The 14,454-nt window shown below is 34.5% G+C and overlaps 1 protein-coding gene across 1 annotated transcript; it reads left to right on the top strand.

Annotated features, from left to right (window-relative positions):
* Positions 1 to 341: 341 nt before the first annotated feature.
* LOC107812726 (protein LIKE COV 2) lies at positions 342 to 9,865 on the top strand. Its single transcript, XM_016637883.2, has 7 exons — positions 342 to 595; positions 6,376 to 6,428; positions 6,511 to 6,620; positions 7,795 to 7,962; positions 8,536 to 8,633; positions 9,130 to 9,256; positions 9,553 to 9,865. Exons 1-7 carry the CDS (start codon positions 488 to 490, stop codon positions 9,651 to 9,653), a joined length of 765 nt encoding a protein of 254 aa, XP_016493369.1. The 5' UTR covers positions 342 to 487; the 3' UTR covers positions 9,654 to 9,865.
* Positions 9,866 to 14,454: the final 4,589 nt, after the last annotated feature.

Raw genomic sequence — 14,454 nt, forward strand, 5'->3', positions numbered from 1 at the left:
TTCAACTTAACTTCAAATACTATTTTTTTCAAAAATTATACTAATTTTTATATCCAAATGCCTACAAAAACTCTTAAAATACCTTTGATATTCAGAGCCAGCTTGTGCTCACTTAACTAGTACAAATATCAGGTAATTATGTCCAACAATAATTAGATATATGAGAAAAAATTATCTAGTATTATATATATATGTTGAGATCTGAACGCGATATTAATTTTTCCCATTTCGTTAACCGCTAGTAACACATTGATATTTAAATTGAAGTATTTGAATAGAGATATCCTTTTAATTGTTTTCCCTTCAGTTCCAAGTTTACAAAGTGAAAAAGGTCACAGCTCATATATCGCACAATTCACAAGTCTCTTCTTCTCTCTTAAACCCCAAACTTTCCCAATTAATCTCACAACACAATCTCAGCTGGCACTGTGCTGCTGCAAGTCATTTCCATTTCTTCCTCCTGAGATCTATCTAGAAACTGAAAAAAATGGCGGAAGAGAAAGACCCAACTTCAGTACCACTGAGTCAAGCCACTGAAGATCCTGAAGACCCCATCAAATCACCTCCCTCTTCCCCTAATTCTTCTACCCGCAAGGTCTGTTTTTGTTTGTAATTGTCGAATTCTGTCTGTTTTTTTTAATTTTTTGTTGCTCGTGTTTTTTCTTACGTTTTTGAGGGTATTTACTCTTGCTCATAAATCCAACTGAAATAATTAAAAAAAAGGGGGAAATACAAACAAATCCCAGCAATGAAAAAATGATTTATTCCCATTTGCCTAGAGGGTAGTAGGTATCCGTGGAATAGTCAGATGCGCACAAGCTGGCCAGGACATTACTATCATATAAAAAAAGGAAAATACAAAAAAAAAAGAAGAAGAAGAAAATGGGTATTCGTGTTTGCTATAGGAAGTGCTATTCATGTTAAGGTTTTGAGTTTGAGCACATGGTGGAAAAAGCAAGAAAAAAGAAGATTGTTTAAATGGGAAATGGGTGCTTGTGTTTGATATTTTAATTTTTGGGGTCAAATGGTAGTATATATCTACAATATTTGATCCATCAATTTGGAAAACTGGTACCTTTATAAGTGCATGGAGAATGCTAATATATACTGAAGTCAAACATGAGTTGATTCCTTAAATGAGATTTTGATACTTGTTCATCTTATCTGCTCAGGCAAAAAGGTTGTGAATTGGGGATTTTAATTTTTCTTGTGGTGTGGGGTTATCGATTAGTTAGAGTCAATTTATGCACAAAAAGTGAATTCTAATATTCTGGATGTGAAAATGTAGGAAATGAGCATTCTAATAACATGTTGATTTTGATGTGATCAAAATCATAATGTTTATCTTATGGAAATGGAGTTGGTTATTTGGGTTGGGGGTTTAGCGTCAATTTATACACGCCAAACATAAGTTCTTGTGTTGTAGTTGTGAAAATTTATGTGATAAAAGTTAGAATTCTCTTTATCAAAAATAAAAAGAGTTATTGTATCTCTAGCTTTGTGCTCCCGGCGCATGATACGCTATCGTGCGCCGTCTGTGAATCGCCATGGCTAGGAAGAGAGGACGACCTCGTGACCGTAGGAAGCTCTGTTAGCGCAAGTGTGATTGCTGAAACCATCGAAATAGGAATTCACAGCAAGTGGTAACTCCGATTGACAACCATCGAAATAGGAATTCTTTTTGCTGGAAGTCATTCTGTTGAGAATGGTATGCACCTAACTTACATTGCTCCTGAAATTGTGAATGGACAGTTTGTCGTCAATTTAGATAAAAATGAAATTGAGTGTGAAACTGAGAAATGGAAGAAAGCTCTCATTGTCTATATAATTGGGGAAATGCCTGGGTACAATCATATGAGCAAATACATCTCACAATTTTGGAACAATGTGGCTGAACCAGAATTGTTTCTTCATGAAGAGGGATATTATATCGTTAAATTTCACAGCCTAGGTGATTTGCAGGAAGTATTGTATGGTGGCCCTTATACCATCTATAGCAGACCAATCATTATAAAACAATGGACCTCGAATTTTGATTTCAATGATGAATTCTTGACAGAAATTCCATTGTGGGTGAATTTTCCAAAACTCCCGATGAACTGCTGGGGCACAAATACACTAAGCAGGATGGCTAGCACCATTGGTAATCCATTATTTGCAGACCAATGCACTGTAAAACAAACCAGGGTGTCATATGCTAGAATTTTGATTGAAGTAAATGTCACAAAGAAACTGCCTACTGAAGTAACAGTTAAGGATCCCTCTGGTAGACAATTTCAACAACCAATTGAATTTGAATGGAGGACAACATTCTGTGCCGAGTGTTTACAGATTGGCCATGACTGTAGCAAGCAAAAGAAGGAAGTGAGAATTGGCCCACTGCAAAGAGCCAGACCTAAGCTAGTTCAAGCATGGAAACCAAAAGATAAGCAGCAACCAGCGGAGAAAATGCAGAACCAACAACAAGCCTTGCATCAAAGTGAAGCTAATGAAAGGGGTAAACAGAAACTTGGGGCTACAATTAATGAGACCACTGAAGCAGGTTGGACTCATGTGCGAGCAAAAGGATCCACTTCAGATCAGAAATTGCATGAACACCAATCAAGTAGACAACATAGAGAATATATGGGCAAGACATGCGTCATAATGCAATTAATGCAGAGATTATAGTGACCAAGAATGGCTTCCAAGCTTTGCCTGCAGAGGGAATGAGAGATGAGAACACTAGGCCTCCTGATATAGGAGGTGAACTCATATTATCTCAATGACTTGGCTGTTCTGGAATGTTAGGGGAATGACTAAGAGATACAAGCAGAAAGAGCTTAAGCAGTATCTCAGAGATAATCAAATTAGATTAGCTGGTTTAGTAGAAACTAGAGTCAAAGAAAATAAAGCACAGTCTATAGCTAGTAAGGTGGCTCCTAACTGGGATAGGCTAACTAACTACACAGAAGCAATCAATGGGAGAATATGAGTTCTGTGGGATGCCAAAAGCTATGAAGTTCAACTCATAGCAAAGGCAGCCCAGCTGATTCATTGTCAGGTGACTGGCAAGCTGAATGGTATGGTCTGTATGCTTACAGTGGTATATGGGTTCAACACAGTAGATCAAAGGAAAACTTTGTGGAATCAACTTGAACAGATGGCCCCCAAGATCAAGATGCCTTGGCTTTTATGTGGAGATTTCAATGCTGTTCTAACTCCTCAAGATAGACAAGGCAATCCTGTGACTTTAGCTCAATTGAAAGACTTCTCAGAATGCTACAATAGCCTGTTACTAAATGAAATACCTTGGAAGGGAGATTACTATACATGGACCAACAACCAAATAGGGGATGACAGAGTATGAACAGACTTGATAGGGCAATTGCAAATGATGATTGGATGATGCAATATGGGCACTTGACTGTAACCTATGGAGAACCATTCATTTCAGACCATCATCCTATGCTTATACCTTTGAGAGAGCCAAGGAGCAACATTAAAGTTCCCTTTAGGTTCTTTAACATCTGGGTAGATCATGAGCATTTTAATCAGAATGTAGCACAAGGATGGTCCAGAACTATCAATTGGAAAGATGAAGAATGTGTGGTTTAAACTGAAACAATTGAAACCAGTCTTTAAGCAACTAAACTCAACAGAGTTTAAAGGAGTTTCAGGGAAAATTACACAAGCCAGAGAAACTTTGAAAGAGATTCAAGAAGCAATGCAGGCCCATTATTCTGATATCCTAGCTGATCAGGAGAAAGAATGCCTACATTAATTGGAGAAGTGGTCATTGATAGAGGAAAATGCACTGCAACAAAAGTCTAGGGCTATTTGGATTAGGCTGGGTGACTCAAACAACAAATATTTCACAGCCATAATGAAGGAAAAGCAAAATCTGAAGCAGATTCTTGAGATTAACTCCTTAACAAGTGGTAAACTCCAAGAACCAAGAGCAATCAAAGTTGAATTTGTTGACTTTTATAAATCCTTGATGGGAACAACAACATCTAGCTTACCGGCTATCAATAGATTGGTCATGAGGAATGGTCTTTGTCTGTCACATGCACAACAAAAAGATCTGTGTGCCAATGTTACAGAGTCAGAAATCTATGAATGGCTGAATGCAATTGGGGACTGTAAAGCCCCAGGAATAGATGGGTTCAATGCTTTATTTTTCAAGATATCATGGCCCATTATCAAGAAAAATGTATGTGAAGCCGTGAAGGAATTCTTTGATACAGGGATCCTATATAAGGTCATAAATTGCACCACACTCATCTTACTGCCAAAAGTTGCCAACCCAGACACAGTGAAGGATTATCAACCCATAGCATGTTGCACAGTATTGTATAAGCTGATTGCCAAAGTCATAACTGGAAGAATGCAAAAAGTTATGAGTCATATCATTTCTGACTCACAAGCAGGCTTCATTCCAAGGAGAAGAATAGCAGACAACATAATATTAGCTCATGAGCTGGTTAAGTTATACAACATGAAGCACATTTCTTCTAGATGCATGATAAAGGTGGATCTACAGAAGGCTTATGACTCTGTAGAATGGATATACTTAGAGCAGGTTCTTGAGGGACTGGCTTTCCCTGAGAAGTTTATAAAATGGATAATGCCTTGTGTGACAACAATTAATTACTCTATTTTGTTAAATGGAGAATCAACAGAGCCTTTTAATGCAGCTAAGTGCTTGAGGCAAGGAGACCCAATGTCACCATTCTTATTTGCTATTGCTATGGAGTATCTGAGTCGACTACTCAAAGGATTGAAACAGGATAAACAGTTCAAATACCACCCTCGATGTAGCAAGCTGGGTATCACTCACTTGTGTTTTGCGGATGACTTATTACTATTTGCCAGGGGTGAGCTAGAATCAGTGCAGAAGCTCCATAATTGTTTTTGGACATTCTCATCTGCCTCTGGGCTACAGGCTAATTTGTCAAAGAGTGCAGTCTATTGTGGGGGTATGGATCCTATGCAAAAGGCAATTGTCATTCAAGCTATTGGTTACAGTGAGGAGCAATTGCCTTTTAAATACTTAGGGGTTCCACTAGACACTAAAACTATCCATTCTTCAGTGGCAACGCCTCATTAATAAAATGGTAGCAAACATAACATCCTGGACAACAAAAAAATTATCCTATGCTGCCAGAGCTCAGTTAGTACAAACAGTGCTGTTTGGAATACAATCTTATTGGGCTCAGTTATTTACACTACCAGTTAAGGTTGTCAAATTAATTGAGGCTTACTGTAGAAGCTACCTATGGTCTGGGGGAAATATGATTACCAAAAAAATCACTGCTTGCTTGGGAAAAGGTATGCCTACTTAAATCTGTAGGGGGACTCAACCTTACTAATCTGCAGGTGTGGAATAGTGCTGCAATTGCCAAATCCTACTGGGACCTAACTCATAAGCAAGATAAGTTGTGGATCAAGTGGATTCATGCTTATTATGTATTTCCAGTTTATCATTCAACACTCAAAGGGGAAGACAGCTTCAACAATGCTACTTAAAATGATGTATGCTGAATATATACATGTGCTATGGAAGCAAGTAGAGAACATGAAGCCTTGGCAAGGGAGATTGTGAGCATGTGCTACTTCAGGGCAGATAGGAAAGTGAAGGATCTGATACAGAATCTATGTTTTTTTTAAAAAAAAAAAAGTAGTCATAGTGTTTTGTCCTTATTTAGATACTGCTTGTATAGGGATATGAGGAACAGATAGTAGTAGGTTCTTGGGTACTCCTTGTAGAGAACAGCTAGCTGGGAGATGCTATGCTATGCTTTGTACTGTTATCCTTGGTGATTAATAATAATTTTAATTACCCAAAAAAAAAGAGTTATTGTTAGAAATCCTTTAGCTACTTAATCCTTTATCTGATTATTATGAAAAAATTTGAGTACCTTTTAACAACTTGAATCAAGAAAAGAAGTCCAAACTGGAAAACAAGTGGGCCAAGTCAAACTAAATTCTTTAGAAAATCCAGGTTCTTTGAAAAGTTGAGCTGTATGTCTGCTAGTCTTTTTCCGACCCAGTACCACTATATATTCTGCATATGCTTTCAAAATAACTTGAATCCAGAAACCAAGCTCGAAAATGAATGGTCAATGTGAGAAAATATGATTTAGAAGATCCAGGTTCTTTAGAGTTTAGAGGGTAACAGTTTGTTAGACAGTTGAGCTGTTTTTTCTCTAATCCTTTTAATACCAACTGTACTCTTATATACTTTCAGTCTGGAACTTATCGTGCTTTCTTGTGTATATATAATGAGAATCTTGAGAAGAATAGGACATATTTAAACATTTCTCTCTATACATATGCCTGTAGGCAGTTTACTTGCAGATGTCTAAATAGTTTTTGATACACCCTTTTCAGGCTTGCTGTTATTTTCTTCAAAGCTGGGTGTCTAAGAAGTTTATGACTGGATGGTAATTTGCTTTTTGCATCTGTTTCCTTACTTTTTTGATAGGTTCTGCCAAACGCTAACCACTCTAAACTTTGAAATTGCAGTGTAGTTCTCTTCCCGGTAGCAGTTACATTCTTTGTGACGTGGTGGTTTATTCAGTTTGTTGATGGCTTCTTCAGTCCACTATATGAACAACTTGGCATTGACATATTTGGTAATTTCAATTTCCACTTTCCAAAAATTTGATAGCTGCAGTTAGTTTTTTGCATTATTGTGGTTTATCCAGCTTCTTGATGCTTAATTGTCCAGTACTCCTACACATTCAAGATCCAATTCGTATTTCATATTCAGATACTTTATCATTGGGTATACCTGTGATTCCACAAGATAATATGGCTAACTTATCTTTGTATTTGAACGTGTCAGCTGCATGGAACTCTTTATAAGCATGTACATAGTTATTATCTCCTTGCATCAAGGAGACAAGGAACAAAAGGAATATTATGAACTCTCACTACTTGGACTGCGGTGAAGAGTCAGAGAGCAATATGAGCAAGAAGAAGCTTTAATATTTATATATATTTTTGGTCGTGTTGTCATGATAGTTGTCAACTTTGATTATTTCTTTTCATACTAGTTGAGCTTGGATTAAAGTTTGTTTGTGGTAACTGCGGATTTCGGTCACAGTGGCTCGAAGGAATATTTCCTTCAGCATACAACCAACTATATACAGCTATGTAAGACTAAGGTGCTCGTGGTTGACCCTAACATAACTACAAGAACAAGGATTGACCATCCTCAGATTAATTGTGCTTTACTTTCTTTCCCCCCTCAATACCATGTTAGTTAAAAGAACTGATCCCATGACATAACCTGGTGTTAGCAATATTTCATCTTACAAGAAAAACACCTTGTGTTTGCAACTATCAGTGGTTCCTGCTGATCAATAGGGGAGAGCATGGTATCAATTGCAATAGATTTCTGACCAATTTGTATGAATTGTTTTTGCTCTTAGAAACCGTGATGTTGAGATCAGCATGTATATAAATACATGACTTCTGTTCCCTATTAAAAAAGGACTTCTCTTCCCATGAGTTGTAAATGCCTCTCACTTGTGAGAAAGCAGTTCATTCTCTTCTTTGTCATCAAATATCTAGCATTTCATCAGTTGTAGTACTTCATGTTTGGAGGTGATGGAGGTCGCTGGTTTTTGATAAATCCCATTATGTTGTGTGTTATCTTTCCATGTGTCATGCATGATTGATAAATTTCATGTTTCCTTGAATTTGGCTTATGTGTTCCCACCTTCCTACTTGTATCAAATGTTGTTTTATCCATTGTATATTGGCCAGATCTCCTGATCTTTGAGACATTTGTTGTTGGTGCAGGACTAGGATTTGTCACATCTCTAGTGTTTGTGTTCTTCGTTGGAGTTTTTGTTTCGTCTTGGCTGGGTGCTAGTGTTTTCTGGATTGGGGAATGGATTATTAAGCGAATGCCATTTGTCAGACACTTATATTCAGCCTCAAAGCAGATCAGTTCTGCAGTATCTCCAGGTAAGCTACAGAATTTTAATCTTGTGGATAGAAGACAGAGGAAATGAAACTTGCCTTCTCTTTGATACTGGACAAGGCAAGTGGTGGTGCACATATCGAATCACTTATGGACCCATCTCTTGCAACTATCAGCCTGAGAGAGAATGGGGAAAGGTGGAGAGCGGGTAATTTCAGGAAAGATTGTGGAAAAAAGCCTCTTTTTTTTTTTATAATTTACAGAATATATTATTCTCTTCCTTTCATCACAAAAAGGTAGATAACAAAAGAAAGAAAATGAAAGGATAATCTCTTTCGGAGGAGTGAAATGAATCTCAGAGCTGTGAAGTAAAAAAGTGAAATCTGAACTGAACTTCATTTGGTGTACTAGACTTTCATACTTTCAATAAACCAAAGTGTCAAAAAGCAAGGGGATCAGGATCACCGAGACAGATAATACATCAAAATTGTGCTTTGAAGACTATAAATACTTAATTTGGAGAGTTGAGGTTGCTTCGTGGAGTATTTTGCTTTTGCTGCATTTTCTTATTAGTTTTTGTTCTTGATACTGACATTTCATTCTTATATAATCTGCAGATCAAAATACCACTGCTTTTAAGGAAGTGGCAATCATTCGTCATCCTCGTGTGGGTGAATATGCTTTTGGTTTTATAACATCATCAGTTACCCTTCAGGTACTTGTTCTGGATATCAGTTTTTCCCCGTATGATAACATGGTGTAAGGGAAAACCATTTTCTTTATCATTTTTAAAATGCCTGTTCTCATTTGCTGCTATAATAGACTAGATAAAGCTGTCATTTGAGTTTCTCTTTAGCTTAATTTCATTATCAATTTGTTCATGTTTTCCAAGTAGTATCTAATTTTCGTGCAAGGTTTTACTGGGCTATATTCTTTTCCCTTCTAGCTTGTAGTTATTTGTAAATGCTGAATGTCCTTTTATTTGGTAAGTGCAGAATGTCCTTTGATGTGCATAAGTGCTTAATCTTGAGCAACCGGCATTTTCCAATGATAGTCCCCTAATGCTCTCTCTCTCTCTCTCTCTCTCTCTGGTGATGGGTAGAGATGAGAAGCAGAAAGAGCGACTACTAAACTAGAACAAGCAAAGAGAGCATTTTATTATTTTGTTGGCTGATATCAATATTCAACATCGACTATTTTCTGGATTGCAGACAGATGAAGGGGATGAAGAATTGTGTAGTGTTTTTGTTCCTACAAACCATTTGTATATTGGTGATATACTTCTGGTTAACGCCAAAGACGTTATAAGACCAAATTTGTCCATCCGTGAAGGCATTGGTACGTTTTCTAGCTTTTGACAACTCATCCTTAAAATGACCGCTCCTTGTTTAGTACTAATAGCTTGGTGACTGGTCGAAGCATGCATCTTATTTAATGATCTTTAGTTTAGTAAATCATATATCTTTGTAAAAGTTATGGTAAAGCTATGTGCAAATGCCTCTTTGGCCGCCCTCGTCATGCATTATACTTCCATGGAAGATCAAAGTATCTGAACAGGACATTGATGTAAATGAATTTTGGGTTTGTTAATGTAACTGTTTTCAAGTGTTTCTAATGGTGAAGCCAAAATGCAGAGATCATTGTTTCCGGAGGAATGACGATGCCACAAAGGATTTCTCATGTGGAAAGGGTTGCACGACAAAGTGAGAGAATTCCACTGAACAGAATTAAGTAACAATGGTGATGAATATGACAGTGTAGGCCGTTTGTAATTAATTAGTATGGTGGGACTGTGTTGCTAAGGAGGAAGATATCATATATACATTGCTGTTTTTTCTCGTTTGCTCTGACTTCAGTTTGTTATTATTATGTCCTCCTTAGTTTGAAGCAAATTTGTTACTTATTGGAAAGCAGATTTTATGTGAATATAGGGGGTCATTTGGTTCATAGGATTTGAAGCTTGGGTTTGGGGATTTTAGTTCTTTTAAGTTGTTTTAAATTAGTAAGTTGTACTTATTCAATATTTTTTTAAGACAAATACAAGGGTTTAATCAAGCTATTGGGTTCATGAACCCGTAACTGAAAGGGTTAGCTCTGCCCTGGAAGATTGCTATGCTAAAATTATGGAGGAACTTATATACGTAATCTTTTCGGTTTAACTATCCAAATCTAAAGATTAAACCTGCCATGAAAGGTAAAACGCTTCTTATCAAATGGTTGAAACTTATTTCCAATAATGATTTTGAAGAATATCTACCATAAGTAGATGTGTGGTTAAAAAGTATAATTGCGTGGACGTTTTATTCCGACTTTTGAGTTAGCAGAATCGTAACTGTATTCACTAACCAAACAAAGGAATGCAAAATTTTGTTGAAGGATAATAATAGGACAATAGCTTTATCACGTCCTTATTGGCCTGTCTTCATCCTAGCGATATTCTCAGCAAGCAAATTCGAATTTTCAGATACTCCTCGGGGTGTTCGTCGGTCGGTACGGTACGGTATTTAGATATTTCGGTTTGGTATTTTCGGTATTCGGTTTCTTAAAATGCTATACCAATACCGTACCTAATTAAATTCGGTATGGTTCGATTTTTCTCCTTTCGGTTTCGGGTTATTCGGTTCCGTAACTTTAGTTTATTCGGTTTGAATATTAACTAGTGCATAGAGTCATAGACTGTAATATTCTTAATTAAAGTACTCAAAAGTACAAAACTAAAAACGTTTGTTGACAAAAGTTTGTCCAAAACCAAGCAAATATCAACCGAGAGAGAGAAAATTGTACATAAAAGAATAAACTTGATCAATAGAAGTGTCTTGTTACTTGCTTATAGTTAATTGATAAACTTGGAGAATAAAGGAAAGTAAAATTTTAGATTTTTTATATTTATATTATAATTAATAATATGTGTATTGTGTATTATAATATTATTTACCCTACGGTATCGGTATTTCGATATTTCATTTTAAAATACCAAATACCATACCTAATACCATTTTTTTTTTAAAAAACTTAAACCAAATACCATACAAAATATTAAAATATCAAATACCAAATACCAAAATTTTTGATTTCAATATGATAATTCGGTATTTACCAAATTATGCACGACCCTACATATTAACACTATTCAGAGTTGTCCAATTTGCTTTTCCAAGTTAAAAAAGCTCTTGCTATAGATATGGTAATGTTGTATTCACCTCTTTTTTTGACTTTACCCTTTGTACTAGAGCTGACATACAAATTAATGACTACTGTCTTATTCAGTGTCTTACTATTAGTTTCGTTCTATTACCCTATTTATGTAAGGCACCCCCAACGCAGCCATTGGACCAGTCACAAAATTTTATATGCAATTTGACACCCCAATTTGAAAGAGAATAATAGGGAAGAGGAAGAAAAAGGATTCAGATCCTTGACCAGATTTCAATCATTTGCATTTCTCTATTATTGTTATGGGTTGTTTATACACCCATATTACCAACTACCTTCAATAATTTACCATGTAACTAATAAGGCGGCTCACTCGGATGCTAGTAAAGCTTTTGCTTTAGATCCCAACATTTTTGGACTCCAATAGTTTTTAGTACTTACTTCGTTCCAGTTTATGTGAACTTATTTCTTTTTTAGTTCGTTCAAAAAAGAATAATCCATTTCTAAATTTGGAAACAATTTAGCTTAAATTTCCAATTCTACCCTTAATGAGAATCTTTTATAACCACACAAATACTCTGGACCCCTTTTTGACTTGTTTAGGACCACAAATTCAAAAGTCTTCATTTTTTCTTGAACTCCGTGCCTAGTCAAACAAGTTCACATAAATTAGAACGGAGGGAGTAGTAAATTTATGGTTTTATTTTGCTTATAAATATTGAAGTTTGTAGAAACGTACAAAATTGTTATTAATAAATAAAGAAAGAAAGACTGCCTAATTTTTAACGGAAGAATTATTTTAGAATTTTGAATTAGACTATTCAAAACTTCAAACAAGATCCTTAGGTAATTATTACAAACACATGGCTAGCATCTTATTAAATTAAATTAATCTTTACCAATAAAAATAAAAATATTACTATAAGAAATTTATTGTGAACTTAAAGGCTTTAGGCCATTAGTTTTATTGAGCAGCCCTTAGTAAGTAATCTTGATTACTATCTAATCTTTCCTTAAATCACTATGCGTGCTCTTTTTTTTCACTATTCAATTTGTCCATAGGAATAATACAGGATTGAGAATTTTCCAACCCCCTCACCTCGAAGGTGGGTTTATTGTCTTAAACAGATAGATGTTAACTCTGTTAATCATTTGTCATATGTTGAAAGGTTTTACTAGTAGAGATGTGAATGAGCCAAATTGTAGAAGAAAGAAAACTTAAAAAAAGAAAAGTTTGCTATGGGAATTGCGTTCGTGATTGTGAAATTAAAAAAATCTGTAATAAAGAGGATGGTTTATGTTTTTTTTTACCAGTTAACTGAGATGCTTAAGGAAAATCACAATTAATTTTTAACAAGAGTTAATTTATTTTGTTAGTTCGTTCGAAAGTACTTCACTATTTATGGATTAAAAATGCTTAGAGGTATATTTAAAGAACAAAATCGACCAATTTTGCTAAAAACTCCTAGTTACTAACTCAATAACGGCTAGCTCTTAGTTACTAACTCAAAGTGGGTGTGGGGCGGGTTCTCAAAAAACAATTAACACAAAATCTCTTATTTTTTAAAATTTTAGAAATAGACTCTGATTATTTCTTCAAACTCACCTGAACCTTATATGAGTGATAAATATCCCTTTTAAAACTATTTTCCAAATTATTTTGATTCAAGCAATATCAAGAATATATGTTCTACATTTATTATTTTAATTAAAAATTAAATTAGTTACTTATAAACAAAGATAACATCTAAAACAAAATAAAAAAATTAAAATGATACTTTGAGCTATTTTAAAGAACCGTCTAGACATGATTTGGTTAACATTTGAGAAAAAAAGAGTACTTAACTTGAAGTTGCAAAGGAGTATTTGCTAATTTGCAAATATTATTTTAAATATTGGAAAGAATATGATATCTATGGCAGAACATTAGGATTCTGTTTGTTCATAGATTTTTTTCAATTTCCCCCCCCCCCCCCCCCCCCCCGATTTTTTAAAATGAGTTTGTCCATGAAACTTTGTAAGTTTTTAGAGATATTTCGAAAATAAGTTTTTCAAAAACTAAAAAGTGGTTTTGACCACTTTTCAAAATTTTCGAAGAAACTTTTTTCCCATTAACAAAGCTGCAGCATTTTTTTCGAGTAAAATGCACGTCTAAACATAATTTTAAATTCTAAATATTATTTTTTAACTTAACTTCAAATATTATTTGTTTTTTCAAAAATTACAATTTTTAGGTCAAAACTCCTACTAAGTTAACACCTATTTTAGTGCATGTTCCAAATTGAAATTTATAATCGGTCTGACAATATTCTATATACCCGTTTTTTGTTGTTTGCAAAACAATGTAACAGTAACAAGTGCACTTTCCTCTATGTTACTTCATTAAAGTTATATACTCCTCTCCCGTCTCAATTTAAATGATTTAGTTTGACTTGACACAAAGTTTAAAAAAAAAAGACTTTTAAAACATGTGATCCTAAAAACTTAAGGGGCAAAAGTTTTGCGGGATCATAATATTTGTGTGACTATAAAATTTTTTCATTAAAGATAAAATGGATAAAATAAAAAATTTAAAATTAAATTATTTTTAAATATATAAATATGACATTCTTTATTAAAAGGACTAATAAAGAAAATATATTATTTAAATTGAGAGACAGATAGTAGTAGTTCGTTTCTTTCGGACCAATAAAAAGAAGAAATTTGCACAGTAGTGTTGACCGTTGAATAGGCAGAATATACGGTTTTATTTTTCACACCTCTCTTTGATACTTTTCGTCCAATCTTTCTTCAAACCAAAAAGGAATGCAAAAAATTGCTTACTTTCCTGTCAAACACAAGAGAGAAGGAAATAACAACGAAAGACAAAGACCGTTCAGAGTAAATCCTTATTTGCACCAAATATATTAAATCAACAAATTTAACAGTTAAAAATTAGAAAAAGAATGTATGTCATTTAACTATGATTAAGTGATACGTAAATAAATATATGAAAAACATGTGTATTGTATCATTATTTGGTGTAAACACTCGGTACAATTTATTCACACATCAAAATTATTAAGTTTTAAAGAAGAATAATTTATTAAAAAATAAATCTTTTAATGATCTCTACAAAATCTTCGCACATAAAATAGCTAACAACATCCTATATTATTTTCTTACCATGTCCTAATAAGACATGAATAAATAAATTATCAAAGATCAAATCTACAAAGTAAGTTTACTACTAAAATTTTGAATTAATTTTCCAACAAATGTTTACCCTATCCCCAGAAGCCAGCAAATCCAATTTTTCATAATTCATGGTGTGTTTGGTATAACGGATAATGTCCTATTCGATGTTTGGTACGTTAATTAAGGGAAGAGTATTCATAAATAAT

This window comes from Nicotiana tabacum, chromosome 13 (genome assembly GCF_000715075.1).
Source record: "Nicotiana tabacum cultivar K326 chromosome 13, ASM71507v2, whole genome shotgun sequence".
NCBI classification, from domain to species: domain Eukaryota; kingdom Viridiplantae; phylum Streptophyta; class Magnoliopsida; order Solanales; family Solanaceae; genus Nicotiana; species Nicotiana tabacum.

What these genes read in the sequence shown, in the direction of transcription:
- LOC107812726 (XM_016637883.2), top strand. Translation starts at nt 488, where the DNA reads ATGGCGGAAGAGAAAGACCCAACTTCAGTACCACTGAGTCAAGCCACT. An exon ending in CTAATTCTTCTACCCGCAAG is followed by an intron (nt 596 to 6,375) that starts GTCTGTTTTTGT and finishes CACCCTTTTCAG; the next exon opens with GCTTGCTGTTATTTTCTTCA. An exon ending in AAGAAGTTTATGACTGGATG is followed by an intron (nt 6,429 to 6,510) that starts GTAATTTGCTTT and finishes TTGAAATTGCAG; the next exon opens with TGTAGTTCTCTTCCCGGTAG.